At 45.1% G+C, this 19,248-nt stretch overlaps 1 protein-coding gene across 1 annotated transcript in view; it reads right to left on the bottom strand.

Moving 5' to 3' along the window:
* Positions 1–2,112, bottom strand: part of GRIA3 (glutamate ionotropic receptor AMPA type subunit 3) — a 276,653-nt gene extending 274,541 nt beyond the window's left edge. Inside the window, exons 1-2 of the mRNA XM_054509090.2 lie at positions 1,843–2,112; positions 515–673 (exon numbers count right to left, since the gene is read on the bottom strand). Of these exons, the coding sequence (XP_054365065.1) occupies positions 515–673; positions 1,843–1,951 (268 nt within the window). The 5' untranslated portion in view covers positions 1,952–2,112. The remainder of the gene's footprint in view (positions 1–514; positions 674–1,842) is intronic.
* Positions 2,113–19,248: the final 17,136 nt, after the last annotated feature.

The following is a 19,248-nucleotide window of genomic DNA, read 5'->3' as shown; positions in this document are numbered from 1 at the left end:
AAACCCAGCCTGATCTGTGCCTCAAGGTCACTTGTTTGCAGAATTTCTCATATTTGGCTCCTAAATATTAGGTGATTGTCAAATTCAGCTCATTCCTACAGCCAGGCGCGAGCTTTAACAATCAAGTAATGTACATCCTGAATTGACTCAATCAAGAGTTTTTTTATCCCATCTGAAGAAATTTCCCTGAACAACCATGCTATTTTTTTTCTTTTTTTTCTTTCCAGCCCAAAGAGGGGAGTGTGGGGGAGGGAACGCCAGTTTAGCAAGGAGGAAAATAAAACTTTTGCCTCTAACATTATTCACAACAGAGTTTTGTGCACTGCCTTAAGTCCCTCAGCAGGAACCTACGGAATTGATTTATGCCGCATGAAACCTGGATTGAAGGAGAGCCCCTGATATGTCTACTGAGGCAACCACCCCCCCCAGCACACACGCAGACCCCAAGTCCCACAAGCAAAATGCAAGTGAGGTCCCGAAGGTCCCAAAAGGGAGAAAAAGCAGATCTACTTACAAGCATTAGTCACAGAAAAACTATTGGAAGAATCCAAGTGATCTACGTGGTAATTCAAATGGAAGGGCTTCTCCGTGGTGTTCTGGTTGGTGTTGTATAACTGCACGGCAAAGCGGAAAGCGCTGTGCTCCTGCACCGTGTTTCTCATGAAAAGTCCACCTATAAGCAAAAGGAACCGAGATTTGGTTCGTGTCCCCTCCCAGGACCGGCTAGAAACTGGGGAGCACTACAGATAGGGGATATCTCTCGATGGCACTGGGGTGTGCGGTGATTATTGATTTTCAACCTGTGTGTCTTTCTAGACTCTTGTGAACTCAAATTTTGGCCAAGAGAAACCTGGTTTTCCTCCTGACTGAAGAGGAAGAGAAGAGGCCAGAGGCAAGGGGGAAAGGGGAGAGGGGGAAAAGGGGGCTGCTTTGGGGACTCGGTTCTTTCTCGGGCAGTAGCTTCCTCTCCACTTCTCCCCCCCACCCCCCACCCTCACCCCGACGCCCATCTCCACAAGCTGGTTCATCTTTTCCTGGTGCAAAGGGAAGGGTTGGCAAGAAAAGCAATTCCGTTCCCCCTGCTGCCCCATCCTGTTCCCGGCAGCCATCCCCCCATCCCCCTGGACAATTCGGGGGTTTGGTTCAGTAACGGCAACAATCCTAACTTCTCAGACTCGAAAATACAAGACAGAAGCTGAGAGAACTCTCTCCCAGCGCCCGGGAGCCGGGCTCCAGACAGACACAGCGGCAATTCATGAATTCGTGGTCTGCGTGACTTCGCCGCCCGCCCGCTCGCTCGCACGGCTCCCTGCCTCACACCCGCGCCTGCCCCATCCGCCACCGACCCTGGCTGCCGCCCGGGTCTGGGGAACCCGGGGGGGGGGCTTCCAGCTCCCCCAGCTCCAGCCGGTCTCCGGCAGACGGACACGCGGGACGGGGCGCCCTGGCGCGGCCTGACAGGCAGCATCACCCTGGGACAACTTCCAGCCGCGGCACGCACGCCATGGCAAAGTCCAGAGCAGCCAGCCGAAAAGCCGCGACTCTTCGCCCCTTTGCAGCCTCCCGGCCTCCCGCACGCTTCCCCTGCTCCGCTCCTCTCTGAATCCCCCGGGAGCCCACCGCTCCCACCCCCAGCCCCGGGAGACCCCTCTCGCGTCCCCGCCGCTCCCCAGACCAGCCGGCTCCCTGGGGCTCAGATCCCCGAGGCTCCTGCCGGGTTCCCGTCCCCGGTCCCCTCCCCTGGCCATGCAGGATGGGGCCCCGCGGCCGCAGCAGCCCCGCCGGGGCAGTGGTCTCGGGTGCAGGGGAGCCCGGCCCGACTGGCTGCTTGCTCGCGCTTACCTATGCTGATGGTGTTGGGGAATCCTCCGTGAGAATGACCCAAAAGCCCCAGGACTAAAAGGCAGACCGCCCGGAGCACGTTTTGCCCCATTTTCTTCTGCCTGGCCATGCTACGCCTAAGACGAAGCTGACAAGAGCATGGGCGCAACTCAGGAGTCGTCAAAATAATAATAGAAAAAGAAAAAGAATTCGCCGGCTCTTACACCCCCTCCCCTCAACTTGCTCTCGCTCACTCTTCCTTTCCACCCCACACTAGTCCTCCTCCTCCACCGCCTCCTCTCTCTCTCTCTCTCAGTCTCTCTCTCAGTCTCTCTCTCTCTCTCCCTTTCTTGTTCCCTCTCCAGGCTCTCTCACACCCCCTCCCCGCCCCCCACCTCACTTCTGTCTTCACACCAATCTGGAAGGCGGGTTCATTGGCTGCAAGCTCGGTTCGCCAAAGCGATCTCTCTCCCTATCACTACGAGAGAGAGAGAGGGAGAGAGAGAGAGAGAGAGAGAGAGAGAATGAGAGAGAGAGAGAGAATAAAAACCTAAAACACCGAACAAAACAAAAAAGACAAAACACCGAGAAACAAAACAAACAAAAAAACCCCAAAGAAACAAAAGAGAGAGAGAGAGAGAAAGAAAGAAATTATAAAGAAAATCCGAGACTTTTCTTCCCCTAGAAGATGGTGGGTCTAAAAAGGGGAAAAAAGAAGGAAAGAGCGGAAAGGCTCAGCGCCGGTGAATTGGGCTCTTCCAATTGGGCCGGTAGGGGGATATTGATCAAAGTTGATCTGACGTGGAATTAAAGCCGCACACCGCTTAGCTTCACTGCAAACTGCAGCCCCGGACTGCAAAGCCTCGGCGCTGGCGTTTGTCAACACCGGAGATGGGATCGATAGAAATACACTAGTCTTCACGTGGGCTAGCCTTTCAAGCGGCAACTGGCCCTTTGAAAAAAAGAAAGAAAAGCTGCATTGCCTCTGCGTTTGTGTGTCTGTCTTAAAGAAGGGGGGTCTTGGGGGGGCGGTTAGCGGTTACTCCGGAGTCTTTGTAGAGACTCGGAGAAGCAGTTCCCATCACAATGCGCCCGAAGATGCTGCGCATGCCTGATCCCTGCCGCTCAGTTTTTAACAGCAGAGATCCGAGGGCCAGTGAACAACCGCCCCCCCACCCCCGCACACCCCCATGGCTCTGCGAGGCCAGTACCTCCCCTTACCCAAGTGCAGAGCCGGGCTTGCGGCGGGGGAGAAGGCAGTGATGGGCAGTGTGAGGCTGACTGTTTTGGAGGGCTTAGAAAAGTATGTGCGTGGAAGTGGTAACTAAAAGGTTAAGGAAAAGGACGCTCATTCCCACGGAGGAAGGAGGAGAGAGGTGTGGGAATGTGCTGGGATAAGGGTGGGGATTGAAAGTTAAGGTTGGAGGAAACTGTCCCTAGCTGCTTTGCTCCCTTGCTGTAGCCTCTGGACAAAGCAGCCTGGCCCCTGACTGATGACCCCAGAGGCTATCGATTCTCCTCCAGTCCTCTTTTATTCCCTGTTCTAAGGGGAGGAAAGAACCTTCCAAGTCAGGCAGTTTGGCCTGGATCTCCGTTGGGGCATGGTCCCCTCCACAAGATCTTGTGTGGGGCTATAGATGCTTCTCCCTAGCCCCTTTTTCCAGTGGTGGGAGAAAAGAAGCTTCCTCTTCTCCCAAGTCTTTCACTCCTACCCCAGCTACTCTGGAAGAGACGAGTTTTATTCCTCTAGGTGCCAGCTACTCTCCTCTTCATATCCTCTCCTCCTGGTCTATGGGAAAAATGAACTTTCCGGCCAGTGTACAGGATTCGTGGTATGTGTGGGGCAGGGGATATGGGGCAGGGGCCCAACTGGTCCACCAGTGACTCCAGAACTTTGGATTTGGCATGACCACAGATTGGAGCCTGGAATAGAAAATTTCCAAACCCTCGAGCAACCAGAAAAATGGTTCTAGGCTCTCCCCAACTTTATATCCAGTTTGATAATGCAAAATCTTTCTATCCCACCACTCATTGAAATCTTTTTATCTCCATTTGGATAGTCCATGGCTAAGAATGAGGGAGAAACGTGGCTGTTACAGGAGACTGAATTTGCAAGTGATTGGAGCATTAGGGCAAAGGAGGTAGCAGAGACCATGTTGGCCACCCCTTGATGAATGTGGAGAGTGACATGGCATGGTTCAGGAATATAGGCTTAGGAGACAGATTTAGGTTCAAGTCTATATTCTATTACTTATAGGCAGTGTGTGACCTTGAGCGGCTTTCTTAATCTGAACTCCAGTTTTGCCATCTGCAAAATGGGAATATTACTACTTCTTTCCCTATAAAGTGGTTGTGGATTAAATAAGGATTAAATGAAATAGTGGCTACAAAACCATCTAATTCAAATGCCTGACTCATAGAAGAATCAATAAATGTTAATTTCCTAACTCCCTTCCCTCTTTCTCACCTTTAAAAGTGCCCTTTCTCCCCCAGAGTGCCTCAGGCTGTCAGCCTCCCCTTTCTCCACCATCCCCAGACCTCACACCCTACTACCAAGGCTTTGCCAGTGTTCCATCAAAATCTTCCCATCAGGGTTCCTCAAGAGCCCTTGGAGACAGGAGAGAATCTGGTAGATGAATCTTGACTAAGGTTCTAATGGCAGACAGTGACAGTTTGCTATGAAAAGTGACATTTAGAGAACCTCTACTCTGTGCCAGGCATTGCATGGTCCTCCTTTTAGATAACATAGTTGCATTGTAATAGGAGCCTTCAGTACCTTGACCCAAAGGACTAATGCTAATGCAGAGTTGCAGTTTTGATTTCAGGTGCAGAGACAATATATTTTGGATGGAGCACACCTCACTTCACTCCTGAAAGCATCCGGGTCCCCATCTGTGCTTGGCTAGCCATTAGAAGAAGTAGATGAAGAGATCTGGGGCCATCTTCACTGTCATTTGGCTTGAAGAGTAACGGGGTGGATCAGTAAGAAAAGATGAGCGCAAGAAAGGCATTTCAATGCCTCTGCACTTGAAAATCCTCCATTGGATTCATCACTGGAAATGTCACCTCTCCTTCCTGTTTTCAGTCTCCCCTGCCCACTACCTGTTTTCCTCTCTTGCATCTGCTGCCACTTTTTTAACTTTTAGCTGCCAGTGGCAGCTGTTGGCAGAATTGGATTAGTACCCTCTGAGCCAGCAGGGACCCAGTGCTGAACTAGGCATATTGCTGTTGGTTGAAAAGTCCGTATAATACATGCAAATTCTTTTGCAGTCAATCCCTCACGCAAGAAAGCAGTGAGATGCTTTTTGAACTTCAGCTTTGTTTTTCCAGTGAGGAGCCAGAGATTGTTCTAGCAGCATCATAGCTGCTTGAAGTTGCTGACAAAACCCCATATCTAGCTCTCTCTCTGCGGTTAAGAGGGATCTCTGCTGGATTCAGAATTACCTGGTAGTCTTAGAACCCATTGTCAGCACTTCTAAATGAACTCTATGAGACAGCTGAAGCCGCAAGAAAAGAATTCATTGCAGTTCTTATGGAGAAGTTGTTTGTAATCTCTCATGAAATGGTTTAGTCAGGTGTAGGCACAAGAAGGGACACAAGAGAGGCACCAGAAAAGAAAGTTTATTATACTCACAAGTTTCAGAGAAACAGAGTCACTGTATGCCATGAAGGAAGGCCACACAGGGCAGGGGAGCACCGAAGGAGTGGGCTCAACCACACAGATGGGGAGAGAGAGAGAGAGAGAGAGAGAGAGAAAGAGAGAGAGAGAGATTGACCCATAGGCAAGTGCTTTTATCAGGATGGAGCACACAAGCAAAAGGCATAAGGGGGTTTCATTGGTACATTTGAATGACAGTAGATCACAGGGGAGGACAAGAAGGGGGACTTGTGGCAGGGGCCATCCTTATCACAGTGGGGCACCCTGTCACCTGGGCAGGGTGCTCCCAGCCCTTTTGGTTTGTGGGGATGTTGAGGCAGAAGGAAGATATGAATTTTTTTTTTTTTTGAAAATACAAAGTTTCAACGTTTACAATACAAAAGGGAAAACAGTGCTTCTCTTCATGAGATTTCTGTTCATTTCAGGCTTGGGGTAGATAGGGGCACTTGGGTAAGCAGAAAGAAATGTCGGCCAGTGGATTTGGGGGAGAAGATCTAACTAGACATTGATCTTCATACTTGTTCACTTGACATATAAGTGAAATAAGGAAAATAATGACAAAAATCATCCTGATTCATTGGAAGGAAACTGCTGTACCCTTTAAAGGTAAGGAAACCAAGATTCTATATCCTTTGCCTAATAGAAAGATAACTTCTTCACTGTTGGACTTGAAACTTTGATATCTTCAACAAATGTTGGACCATCTGCTATTTGACAGACTCTGGTAGGTACCAGGGAGGTAAGGGAGCGAGAGAATTTCTGCTTTCAGTGAATTTCAAGTTCAGAGAAGGAGCAGATGCATTCAGTGGTAATGACAATGTAACATGGTAAGTGCTGTGAAAACAGTAAGCACCAGGTACCATGGGAGTACAAAAGAAGGTGTTCAAAGATCTGAAACAAGGTACTTTCCTTATCCCAGATTCAGTCCCATGCCATCAAAAAAAAGAAGATAGAACAAGGTGATTTCTAAAGACCCTTACTTCAGGTTATGATCCCAGGGTCCTGGGATCGAGCCCCGCATCAGGCTCCTTACTCTACGGGGAGCCTGTTTCTCTCTCTCCCACTTCCCCTGCTTGTGTTCCCTCTCTCACTGTGTCTCTCTTTGTCAAATGAATAAATAAAAATCTTAAAAAAAAAGATTTTATTTATTTACCTATTTGAGAAAGAGAGAGAGAGAGAGAGAGCACAAGGGGGGGGGGTAGGTGGATGAATAAGCAGACTCCCTGCTGAGCCTGGGATCATGACCTGAGTGAAGGCAGACACTTGGCCAAATGAGCTACCCACGTGCCCCATAATGCTGCATTCTTGATGGATTGTTGCTTTAGGTATAAGAAATAAATAAATAAATAAATAAATAAATAAAGACCCTTACTTCTCTCCTGTTCTATGGTCCTCTGGTTCCAGGAGGCAGGATTATCTTAGGGTCAGAAAAACTGTCCAAACTGTAGCCTACAATTCTAATCAAGGAACTACTTTAGGTACTCCCGATTCTTTATGGCCGTCTCTTGCACTTTCATTCCTGGATTCTTTGGCAAGAATAGAGTCGGTCATATCTGGAGACCCAGGTTGAGTGTGACAAATAAGAAAGCCTGGGTCTTCCATCTAACTTCTCTGTCATTCAATCTTCTCTCTACTCCCCCTCCAGGAACCTCTGTAGAAGTCCTCTATGTAGATGTCATCCTTGGTGTTGCTGAATAAATCCACAGCCCTGGAGAGCTGAAATTCTAGTCATGGGCCTAGTTGGCACTGCTTCTGGTGGGAATTTATGTGTAGCTCAGAGGAGAGGTCTTATGAGCTTGGGTTTGATATGCCCAGAAATGGATCCATAGCAATTTCCAGGAGGAGACAGTCTCACCAAGTGAGCATGGCCATGGAAGCAATTGTTTATCTTGAATTATTTTCAGATTGGCTTGCTTTTTATAGATGGGAAGGGTGTTTACAACTCATTTGTTTTGCCCTAAGGATATCTCCAGGAGGTATTTGTGGGGGCATAATTACGGAGATGATCTTTCCCCTTTAGTACCTCTGTTCCAACTTTTTCTCTCTGGACTAAGCACTTTCACATTGCCTTCTTTAGGTACTCTCAGGGCTAGTGACCATGCTCTTGACTCCTTCAGTTCCTGTATCAGTTAGGATGCTTCGTGCTTCAGATAAGACAAAACCCACTAAAACTGGTCTAAATAATAAGGGCGATGCATTGACTCACATCTTTGGAAGAGACAGAGGTAAGACTACTTGAGAATTGATTAGACTCAGTAGTTCAAAAATTTTATCAAAGACCTAACTTCTTTTCCTTTCTCCCCCACCCCTTTTTTTGTCTACCATATGATGGCAAAATGTCTGTAGCATGTCTTATCTTCACATCTGCATCACTGGTTCAAAATGAATCACATGAACATTCATGATCGAATCCTGTGGTCAAGTAATGTCATGCTTAGACCTGAGCTACCTGAACCAATCACCTTGGCATGGGGGAACAGGATTATACCCTATCCGCAGTGTCCCACAATAACCATTAAGATCCCTACCTTGCCAAAGGTCTACTCCTCATGAATGTGGGTGGTAATCATTTTACTCTTGAAATCTCTACAGGCCCATGGTAATTTGCTGAATGGTCTTGTCTTTCGTCCATTAGAGGTAGGCTGCTCGGTGGTGAGATCCTTCTGCGATTTTAGTAACTCATCCCCCTAAATTCAGTTTGTGATGCATCTGCCTGATATTTAATTCTGCTCCTAAGAAAGTAATTTTATATTGAGTGTCCGGGGTGAGAAATGAATGTAGAAGTAATTCCTTTTCCTGTGGGTAGAGGCAAACAGGCTTTCAGATCTTTACAGATAGGGACCTAATGACTCTTCTTCATGTCCTTCTCAGGGTAAGCAGAGGTCTGGGGTGTTACTTCATAGACTGTGGAACCAAGGAATCAGAGAGGTTTAGTGAACAGCTCAAGGTCACACAGCCAAGTGGTGGGGAATGGAGTTTCTTATCCCTCTAGGACTTCATCCACCAGACCAGAGTCTCTTTCATGCTGTGAGAGAATTGAATCATAACAAATATATTCTGCTGGGATGGGTACATCTTAGCAAGTAATTATCCCCTGGTGGGCTCTGAATGGGCTTGCAAACTGCAGATGGAAGTCACATGGCTTTGGGACTCCCACTTCTCACAAAGTGACATTCTTAGAAGCTGCAATGTCTCTCTGATGGGAAGTGTTAATTTATTGTGAATTATTCCAGGTTACCTCCCAAAGATGTTATTGTTGACATTTTTATTAATGTATTTTTTTTTTTACTCCTCTGGGAAGGTTAGGAACTGTCACTGTCAAATAGCACAGGCAAGTCTGGGGGAAATTAACCCCCAACCTAAAACTGGCCCTGCCTCCCAGCCCGAGTTGGGGACAGGGTGCATGTTTGAGCAGATTTGAGAATTTTGTTGAGGAATTCTGGATGCCAATTGGCTAAGGAATTATGCTTTTATGCCTCTCCTAGAAAAAAATTTCCATTTTTCAGAGTACTTACGAAAACTAGAAACTGACTCCGGATTCTGAAGCTTACATGACTGTATGTCAGGAACTGAGTCAGCATTATGTCACATCGTATGAAGGCAAACAGACTCCCCCCACCCTTCCTGAGGTATGTGTATGTGTGGGGGTGGCGGTGATGAGGTTGGGATGGGTGAAGCATATGTGTTAGATTGAATGAGTGCTCTAATTGTTCACTCCTTCCTGCATTCATACCTTTATCATGGCCTCATTGGGGGCAGTTTATTTCTCTGCCCCTTAATTTTGGGCTGGGCAATGTGACTTGCTTTGGCCCGTGGCGCATGGGTAGAAGTGGCAGTGTGCCAGTTCTGGCCTGTGTCTTAAGGAAACTCATGGCAGTTCTGCTTGCCATCTTCACCTCTGTGGGTGTCATGAGAAGAACACATACCAGATAGTTTTCTGGTCCAAGAAGGATGAATGACACGTGGAGCAGAACTGGCTTGGTTGACTCATAGGCCTGAAGTGAGAAACAGAGCCATTTCTGTTGTTATTATGGTCTGTAGCAGAGCTGCCCAGTTGAGATCAGTCTAGATCAGCTGAACCACAGCCAACCTACACATGGGTGAGAAATGATAAATGGTTTTGTTTTAAGCTACTAAGATTTGGGGCTCTCTAATATGACAAGTGTCTGGGAGTGGTGTGTTTCTATGAGCAAACTAAGGCTAGGGTAACCACGCATCCTGGTTTGCCCAGGACAATTCAGTTTATGCCCATTGTCCCAGCATAATTATTACTAATGCCCCCTTTCGCTCTCACAAGTATCCTAGTTTAGATGCTAAACTGTCTGGTTCGTCTAGCTGAAGCAATGGGTGACTTATGGGTTCCTTCAATTGCCAGATGGAAGACTTGCTATCTGTTTGTTTGCCACGTCTGCCACTTAATTTCTGTTCCTGATCTGTTTGATTAGGGGGTTTGACCCTAGCTATCTTTAGGAACAAGGTATTTTTTCACACTCCCTTAGATAGAGGAAGGTCTGTGTTTCTTGCTTTAAAAGTGAATTCCGTGTGGGGCGCCTGGGTGGCTCAGTCGTTAAGCGTCTGCCTTTGGCTCAGGTCATGATGCCACAGTCCTGGGGTCGAGCCCCGCTTTGGGCTCCCTGCTCTGTGGGAAGCCTGCTTCTCCCTCTCCCACTCCCCCTGCTTGTGTTCCCTCTCTCGCTGTGTCTCTCTCTGTCAAATAAATAAATAAAATCTTAAAAAAAAAAGTGAATTCCGCGTATTTAGGGGAATGAAAAGATAACTGGAAACAGTTGAATTTTCATATATTTGACTGTAGCTAATTCTTAAAGAGGAATTGCTGGATTTGCTAAAGTTAAATGTGTTCTAATCTGTATGCTGTGAGCATATTCTGTTGAATTTTTGTGACATCACTTCCATGAACATAATATTTTGAGGGAAAAGAAAAGCATCACATTTTTCTAGGTGATTATCCCCACACAGCCCAAATCAGTGGTTTTCTCCTTTGAAAAGGAGGTATCTTCTAATTTAAGAGAATCTAGTATGTGGAAATACAAATTTGGAGAGAGCAGAGAGTAGTTTACTAAAGTATTCATCACATGTTCCTTTAAATAGTGAAGTGCTCTCCTGAAGTGGCTATCAGTTGGATGTTGTTTGTTCCCCAGGGGACAAGTAGCAGTATCTGGAGAACTTTTTGATCATCACACATGGCAGTGGGGGGTTGGGGGCCTATTTCTACTGACACTTAGTAGGTAGAGACCAGGGATGCTGCTAAACTTCCTATAAGGCACAGGACAGCCCCCAACAACAAAGTATTATACAGTCCCAGAGGCCAATAGGGCCACTGTTAAGAAACCCTAATTCTATGTACTCAGACCAGGAGTTTAAAAAAACCAAATGTTTTCCGCACACCTTTCCAGAAATGTGAATATTGTGCCAGGTATCTGAAAACCTGGGTTCTAATTGCAGTTAGGCCCAAATTATTCTTTTGGAGCCTCAGTGTTTTGAGCTGTGAATTGGGGATATATCTTACCTGCCTCTTCATATAAGGCACTGAAGAGAGAAAGAGACAGAGAGAGAGAGAGAGAGAGAGATCATTAATAGAACCCACTCAATATTGTGACATTCAGATTGGTAAAGTTGATTAGCTCAAGTTAAATAAGGAAATGTGAACTTTCTCAGAGAATTTCTACTGCTTTTACTTTTCTAGACATTCTAAAGCAATAGCTCTTTGGTGAAGAAACTGAGACAGGTCAGAATGCCCATCACTTCCCCACACCTGACACCAAGGCTTTCTGACTTCCTATGCTGCTTTTGCCTTAATTCATTGAAAGCTACCTATAGTTCCTGTTACTAGACATCAGTTCTTCAGGGTACGAAAATATCTCTAGAGTGATCCTCAGAGTGCAGGGTTCGTTAGAAAGCTAGTTTTCACTGAGCCGCCACACTTAGTGGGACTCAAGGGTGGGGAATGGCTTGGAGTCTGCTGAGTAGCAGCAGGGAGAGAGACTAATGAGGTCCACCCAGTGTTTAGAAACTCTTCAGGGCAGAGAGGACTGGCTGTATAATTTGTGGGGTCCAGTGCAAAATGAAAATGCTGGGCCCCTTGTTCAATCATAAAGACTTTCAAGACAGAGACAGCAGAGCATGGTAGCAAGCACTGGGCCCTTCTAGCATGGGGCCCTGTGAGACTGCACAGGTCAGCCTGACGAAGCCAGCCCTGAGGGCAGCCTGCTCTGGAGGAGGAGTGCCTCCCTTCTCAGTTCCCTGGGCTCTTGACTCCAGGCCCCAGGGAGAAACTCATTCACTAAGGGTCTTACAGGGTCTAAAGGAAATGAAAGGGCTTCCTCAAGGGAGGCAGCAAACAGTTCCTCAACACTTCTGGCCTCCCCAGTGGGTAGCCCCGGTCCCAAGAGAAGTTCTGTGTTACAAAGGAAGAGAAAAAAAAAAAATCACTGTATCTTGGCAGGAGGCCAAAGAGTGGTCTTACAATCTTACCAAGCCTGCTATCCAAACTCACATTGAGTTCCCTAAGGGGAAGATCATTTTACATCCAGAGGCACCACACTAAGAAAGTCCCTGTGAGGCAATGCCTTGAAATTCAAAACAACAGAAGACAAAGCAAAAACAAACACACACCCTGTCCCCCTTAAAGGTCCGGCTCAAAGTTTAGAACATCGTCATGTTTTGCTAATAAAGGGGAAGTGACTCCTCCCCAGTTCTTAACTGCCTTCACTCAAATTTCTGGTATATACAGATTAACTTGATTTTTCCCCTGATGGTGATGATGACGACAACGAGATCAATGATCATGGTGATGATGACAATGATGATGACTAACATATATTTCTTGCCAGGGACCAGGTACTTGCTAAATGATTTAAGTGTATCGTCTCATTGAATCCTTAACTCTTTGAAGTAAGTACTGTTACTATCCCCGTATTTAATGCAAATCAAAATTAGAAGCATTTCATACAAACTTGAAAGGAAAGAGACCCCGAGAAGCATCTATTAAACAAGGAATGGTAAATGGAGAGTAATTGCATAAGTTAGAATGCGAGAAGTGTCATTGCCTTTTCCTTTTATTTAGGATGCTTCCTTTATGGTATATTTTGTGAACACAGAAATTCATTTTCACATGCTTTTCATAATGCTTGGTACCCAGAAGCTTCTCAGTAAGGGTGTGTTGGATGAATTAATGAGGGCTTCCATGAGTTCACTCAAGATCTCACCCTTCTTAAGAAGTTTCTTGAAGGCGCGCCTGGGTGGCTCAGTCATTAAGTGTCTGCCTTAGGTTCGGGTCATGATCCCAGGGTCCTGCTCGGCGGGAAGCCTGCTTCTCCCTTACCACTCCCCCTGCTTGTACTCCCTCTCTCACTGTGTCTCTCTGTCAAATAAATAAATAAATAAATAAAATCTTTTAAAAAAAGATCCTAAGCTCTTTAATCATGAATTCGGCCACAAGGGTTTTGGAAACAAAATTTTGTGGTTGGAGAAGTACACTGTACCTTCATTTCAGGTATATCGTACCTGTATTATCAACCTGCCCTGCTGATATGGTTATAAACTAAGGCATCATTACCACCACCTTGTGGGTGTTTCCAATAATTGCAGACCAATTATCTAAGCACAAAGCCATAGCATCTTGACTATTGAAATCTTACACTTCTCCATCAGTACAATACTTGACTTTTGCTTAAGTTAGATTCATGGCAAACAAATTAAAGCAAGAAATTTATAAGTCTCATAGGTTATTTCCAAGTCTTTTTGGAATTAGGAACAGTGTGATTAATAAGTACATAAATGGATGGAATGTTTACATTCCCAAACTAATAATTTTTTTTGAAAATTATTAACACTTTATTGGTTTTGTTTGTTTTTTAGAGAGAGAGAGAGAGAGAGAGAGAGAGAGAGAGAGAGAGAATGAGCAAGGGGCAGCAGGAGAGAGAATCTTAAGCAGGCTCCATGCCCAGCATGGAACCTGACTTGGGGTTCGATCTCATGACCCTGAAATCATGACCTGAGCCAAAATAAAGAGTCAGATGCTTAACTCACTGAGCCACCCAGGCGCCCCACACTTTATTGTTTTTCTAACTAGAGGGAGACTTGAGGGAACCAACTTCCTTGGTATTGGAATATACTGTAGTTCTATATCTTAACTCTAACTAGATATTTACTAACTTGTTTTATTTAAGATGGTGAGTTCTGTGAGGGTGGGGACTTTTTTTTTAGTCTGTTTTGTTTATTGCTCTAATCCCAGCACCCAGAAAAAATGTGTGGAATATAATTGATGCTAAATAACTTTTGTCAAATGAGTGAATGAATGCATGAATTAACCTAAAGCAAGATCCAGTGGTGCTCTGTTTAACATTATGGGTCATAAGTTAGGAGGAATCCAAGGGAGAAAAAGTTTCTGATTTCATGGACAGACTGAAATGAAGAGACCAAATGCTCTTTCATCTGGGTGGTAGATTTGGCAAACTCAGAGAGTAGCGGCCATAGCTTGTGCTTAGGGCAAGGCCTTTTGAGGTGCAGAGCACTGTGGAGAAGAGTAGAGGGAAGATGTGGTGGGACAAAAGGAGAATAACCTTTTTCTTCTTGCCTCCTCGCCGTCAAAACTTACCCAACCTTTCTGACTTCTTTTAGGGATTCTGTCAGCTAAGTGGTTGGTACCGTCTACAAGGTACTTGGCAGAAAGCAGTCCTTGTGTTACCATTAAGGAACAGATGGCAGTTGAGAAGAATTGGAGGTTTGAGTTAGTATAACATTTCCGGTTTCTTAAGAACATGGAGATTGGCTGAGTGTGTCTGTAGCTGGCCACAGCATGATAAGAGGCTGGGTAGTGAATGCCGACAAAGTGGAAATGGACGTCAGCAATTTACTGCTATACCTTATAATATGGGCAAATCTTGCTTTATGAAATGGGCATGCATCTAAAAATTTGTGTGGAAAATGAATCTAGGTAAATTGAATTCTATTTTAAATCCAGGACACGCGCTTATCACTTAAAAGAACTCTGGAGCAAATCATCTTCTCAAGTGAAAAAATTGGCTGTTTTGTCATTTTTGTGGTTTCCTATATGTACTAAAAAAAAAAAAAAATCCCACAGTCCCCTATAATTTAGAGGGCAGATTCCTTTAGATAAAAAGATGTAGTTTGGGGCTGTTTATTTTTCAAGCCTTCTGTTACCGAGGCTTAAATCTGGAAATATCTGGCTTCCCCAAAACCCCAGTATTCCAATCTGGTATGTTTTCGAAGTATACTTCTGAAGCAAGGTCAGTAACTTGCCAGATTATCTGGGTCAAGTCGAAGCGTTAATGAAATACATATGGTACCACCGTCCCATGCCTCAAATTGCCACCATTCACTTCTTTGCTGAAGCCTTGGATATATAACATAAGCTGTAAAGTTCAGGTCAGTGGGAGAGGAATTATAGTATGAGCTATTATTTATCAGGTGCTTACTATGTGCCAAGTATGTGCTAAGAGATTTAACACATTAGTTCATCTACTCTGCATAGTCCCTGTGAGGTAGGTACTACTATTATTTCAATTTTATAGCCAGTATAACTAAGACACACATACACAGAGATTAAGTGACTTGCCCAAGGTCACACAGCTCTAAGTTGCAGAGGTGAAATGAGATCCAGGAAGCCTCTATGCTACCCTGCCTCCACATCACACTGTGTGTGTGTGTGTATGGGTGTGTGTGTGTGTGCGTGCGGGCGTGTGTGTGTGTTCTGACATCCCAGCTACTTTGTGTGTTCTCAAAGGGCAGGGAGCAGCTAGCTGCCTCTGTACCACACAAACTCAGGGGCCACTCAACCAGCATTGTAGACTGGAGCAAACAAAGACTTGGGAAAGAGTTTTATTTTGTTTTTATGAATCTCTCCCTCCACCTTCGCTAAAACAGATTGATTTTTCCGGGGGATGGAGGAAGTACTGTTTGTTTGTCCTAGAAAACAGTTATTTACTGCATGGTAATCACACGCCCTGGAAGGGTTAACTTTATAGTCTGAGAGGGGATGGGCAAATGTGCAGAGGGCCATACTCTTCTTCTATCAGAGCCATGGTGGGTGGTTTAGAGCAAGGACCACTCTCTCTGGGTTCAAAATCCTCCGTCCATACCTAGTGTTAGGGTGATTTGACTTCCATGGGTCTGAGCCCTTGTCAGTACGATGGGGATGATGAGAGTAACCCATACCCCACAAGGCTATTGTGAGGGTGGAATGAGGTAATTAAAGTGCGGAGAATAACACCTGACTCGTAATAAATGCTCAGTAACGTTAGTTATTATTGTTATTAGCCCCAGACCTGACAGCATATTTTAGCGTAGATCCCCCTGAGCTTCTTCGGTTCTGGGGGGCTAAGCTGGACAAAGCAGGAAAGGCTTGTGCATTTGCAGAATCTGTCAGCATTTGAGTTTGTTTAGCCCTGGCAGAAAATGGCTTCCTGCTTTGAAAACAAAGAAGAAAATATATTTTAGAGTGAAGAAACACCTTTTTAAAAATACTCAGAAGACTTATTAGACAGAAAACAGCTTTTACAGAGCAACGTCGTGGTGATGGAGGGGAAAACATTGTCAAGTGTCTGAATCAGATTGCCTTTAATGGAGAAGCAGAGCTGAGCATGGCAGAGCCAGCTGGGATGGCGGGGGAGAGGGGGAGGGCAGGGGGATGCAAAGGTTTTGCCAAAGAGCCCCGGAGATTGGATTGTGCCAGTGCAGAAACCACTTGCCAGTGAAAGCTGCAGTCACTCTCACCCACTGCCGCTCTGCGGTAATGAATGCATTTTTGATTAGTTTTGCTGATTACCTGCTCTCTATGCACACAGCACAAGATAGAATAGCCGAGTCTGGGGCTCTTGGTGAAGACTTTCGAGGCAAGAGGGGGCGGCAGGAGGGCTTTGATTATCTTTTTAAATTTTTCTCTCCTCACCTGCTCCTCAGTGTACGTTGAGATAATGCTGGCTTTTCCTGGCAGCAGCTGAGAGGCCAGAACCTTGGTTTTTTTTTTTTTTTTTTCCCCACACATTGGTGCTGTTGCAGGGTAATAAAGCTAGAGCCAGAGGCGCAAGGAGCTACACAGAAGCCCCCATCCAGAGCTCTCCTCTGATTTCCTCATAGCGTGTAACTCATCCCCTCAACCACAGGAGACGAATGTCTTTGCATATATTGAAAAAGAAATTATGTCTTTGATTTCCTAGATACATTCCAAGTATTTACCCAGAGATGAGAATTAGGTGGGGAAATAGGTTTTAGGCTCAGAAGGCAATGTCTCTGAAGATTTAGTGCAATTTGGATGGGAACACAAACTTTGGGAAGGAAAAACACAAGTTATCAATTTTGGAACAATTTCCTCTCTGGTGCTGTAAGGTGAGAACTGAAATCCAGTGTTTATAATCAAATGATTCTTCTTTCTTCACATCATGTATAGTGGATTATTTTCATGTGTTTTCTCTGTGCACAGGCTATTAATGTTTTTTCTTTTTGGTCATTGTCATTGTTGTTCTGGATTTGGCATTGCATGAGGACTGATCTGTTTCTTACAAGTTGAGGGCTTAAGTAAATGGCCAAATGCATCTATGGATATTAGCCCAGCCCAGGACTGAGGGATCCTGTCTAGAGCAAGCATTATTTGCATTATGGGTGAAAATGGAGAGTATGGCAACTGTTTGTGTACCTGGATCAGGTCCAGCCCTGTGTCTAGGAGTGAGTTCTTCCTCTGAGTGTGATTTGAGGGGCTTCTAGGGCTTCCATGTCACCTTCTTTGTGTCCTCCCCACTGGCCTTGTTCTACTTTCTGAAATTCCTGTCTTCACCCTGTCCTTTGGGACGCCCTGTTAAAATGGCGGTACTTCCTGCATTCGGTGCATGGCTTCCCAACATTTCTGCATCATGGTAAACAGGCAGCTCCTCCGAACTGGAGTCAGGAATTTGGGGGACTCAGGCCACTCCAAGACCTTGAGACCCGAAGGCACTTAGTAACTCAACACGGCTCTCATCTATCCACATGACGCTGTCACCTGTCCTTCATAAGGGTCACTGCATGGTTTATTGTCCAAGCTATGACACTTTTGAGAGTGGAAGAGTTCACTTAGTAATTAAACCAGGACATCAGACAAACGGTATAACCTAGGAAATGTGTTCACCCTAGTCAATGACACCTTGACCCAGGTTACTTTTCCAACTAGCCCTGCTGATACCAGACCTTTGAAATGTGTGCTTTTCTGGTTTCCTCCATTAGCCCATTTCTTTATCTGCCTTTCTGTTTATACAGCTGCTAATCACTGCTATTATGTTGTTTTTTTTTTTCAGCCTCCATTTTACAGACGAAGAGATAGATAAGAGGCTAAGTGGTGTTTTCCCCCCGTATGTTTCCATCAGAAGTAAGCGATCAGGTAGCATAAGGATCACTGGGGGCTCTGGGGCGAATCTGTGCTCTTTGAGTCTTTACTAGCTTTCTCTTTTGGTATTTTCCAGTCTCCTTTATCTTTTCTCTTCCTCTAGCTTTCCAGTGCCTATGTTCCCTCCCATGTCTAGAACTTTCTTCCTTTTCTCACATTCATTAGAGCTTAACTATCCTCTACAGTATTCCATTCCCTCAGGACTTTGCCCTCTGTTCAAAAATGAATGGCGAACAATTCACGTATTAGTCTCTCTAGACAGTATATTCACATTTTAATAGGGGAGTTCTGGAGACATAACTGCATTCGTCCAGTGAAGCAATGATAATGGTGGGAATTCAGGAACCCTGGCAAACCAGGGGCATTGTTTTGGTTAGAAGATACAGTCTCAGTGCGACCCGAAATATACCACACAAGGCCTGTCTTGGACAGGGCTCTCAAAGTTGGATAAACTGTAATGCCTCTGGACAAGACTCCTGCAGTCATCTGAATGACATGCTGTATGGGATTGTGCCATCATTTTAGATTTACTTGAATTTGTGAAAAGACAATAACAATGCTTTTCATGACAGTAGAAGTTGATGAAAGAGTAAAGAAACAAAATAATCCAGGTTATGTGCCTGATCTGCTCCAGGCAGAAACATGAGCTCACTTTGGTATGGTAGAGATTTGGAAATGATTATCTTTTGTCTTGTCTTCTTGGGATGATGAGACATAGATTGCCTAGAGGATGAACAAGAGCTCTTAGAGCCCTCCATTTTAGTATCTTACCCATCTGCATTCCTTTGAAACTAAAGTTTAAAACATCAGGCATCAGAATTCTTTGGGAAATCATTTTCCAAGGACAATTATAATTTATTTCATAGTGTTTGTACATATCCTCTGCCCTACCAATTGCCATCTAAACCAGCTAGTTGGTTCTCCCTGTGGATGTGATATTTGGTCATTCATCTACAAATATTTCTTGAGCACCTACTATGTGTTGGATACTGTGGTAGATACTGGTGAACAGGATAGACATAATTCTGCTCTCATGTTAGATAAACAAAAAGTAAACAAGTAACAATCCATTTGGATTTGCTTAACAAAGAAAGCCAATAGGATGTTGCAATATGAATAGAAGATGAGGACCAACTTTCAACAGCCAGTAATGGAAAACCAAACTAAAATTAGGTCAAGTTGGGGTGCCTGGGTGGCTCAGTAGGCTAAGCATCTGACTCTTGATATCGGCTCAGGTCATGATCTCAGGGCTGTGAGATCGAGTCCCTCTCCCTTTCCCTCTGTGCCTCTGTCCCCCCTGCTATAAAATAAATAAATAAATAAATTAGGTCAAGTAATATGGAATTTATTATCTCACTGAATAAGAAGTTTG

Source organism: Mirounga angustirostris, unplaced genomic scaffold (assembly GCF_029215605.1).
Source record: "Mirounga angustirostris isolate CCGP_5_RB_7025 unplaced genomic scaffold, mMirAng1.0.hap1 SCAF_11, whole genome shotgun sequence".
Classification (NCBI taxonomy): domain Eukaryota; kingdom Metazoa; phylum Chordata; class Mammalia; order Carnivora; family Phocidae; genus Mirounga; species Mirounga angustirostris.
Note: the sequence above shows the minus strand (reverse complement) of the source record. Positions and strands in the feature narration are given on the sequence as shown.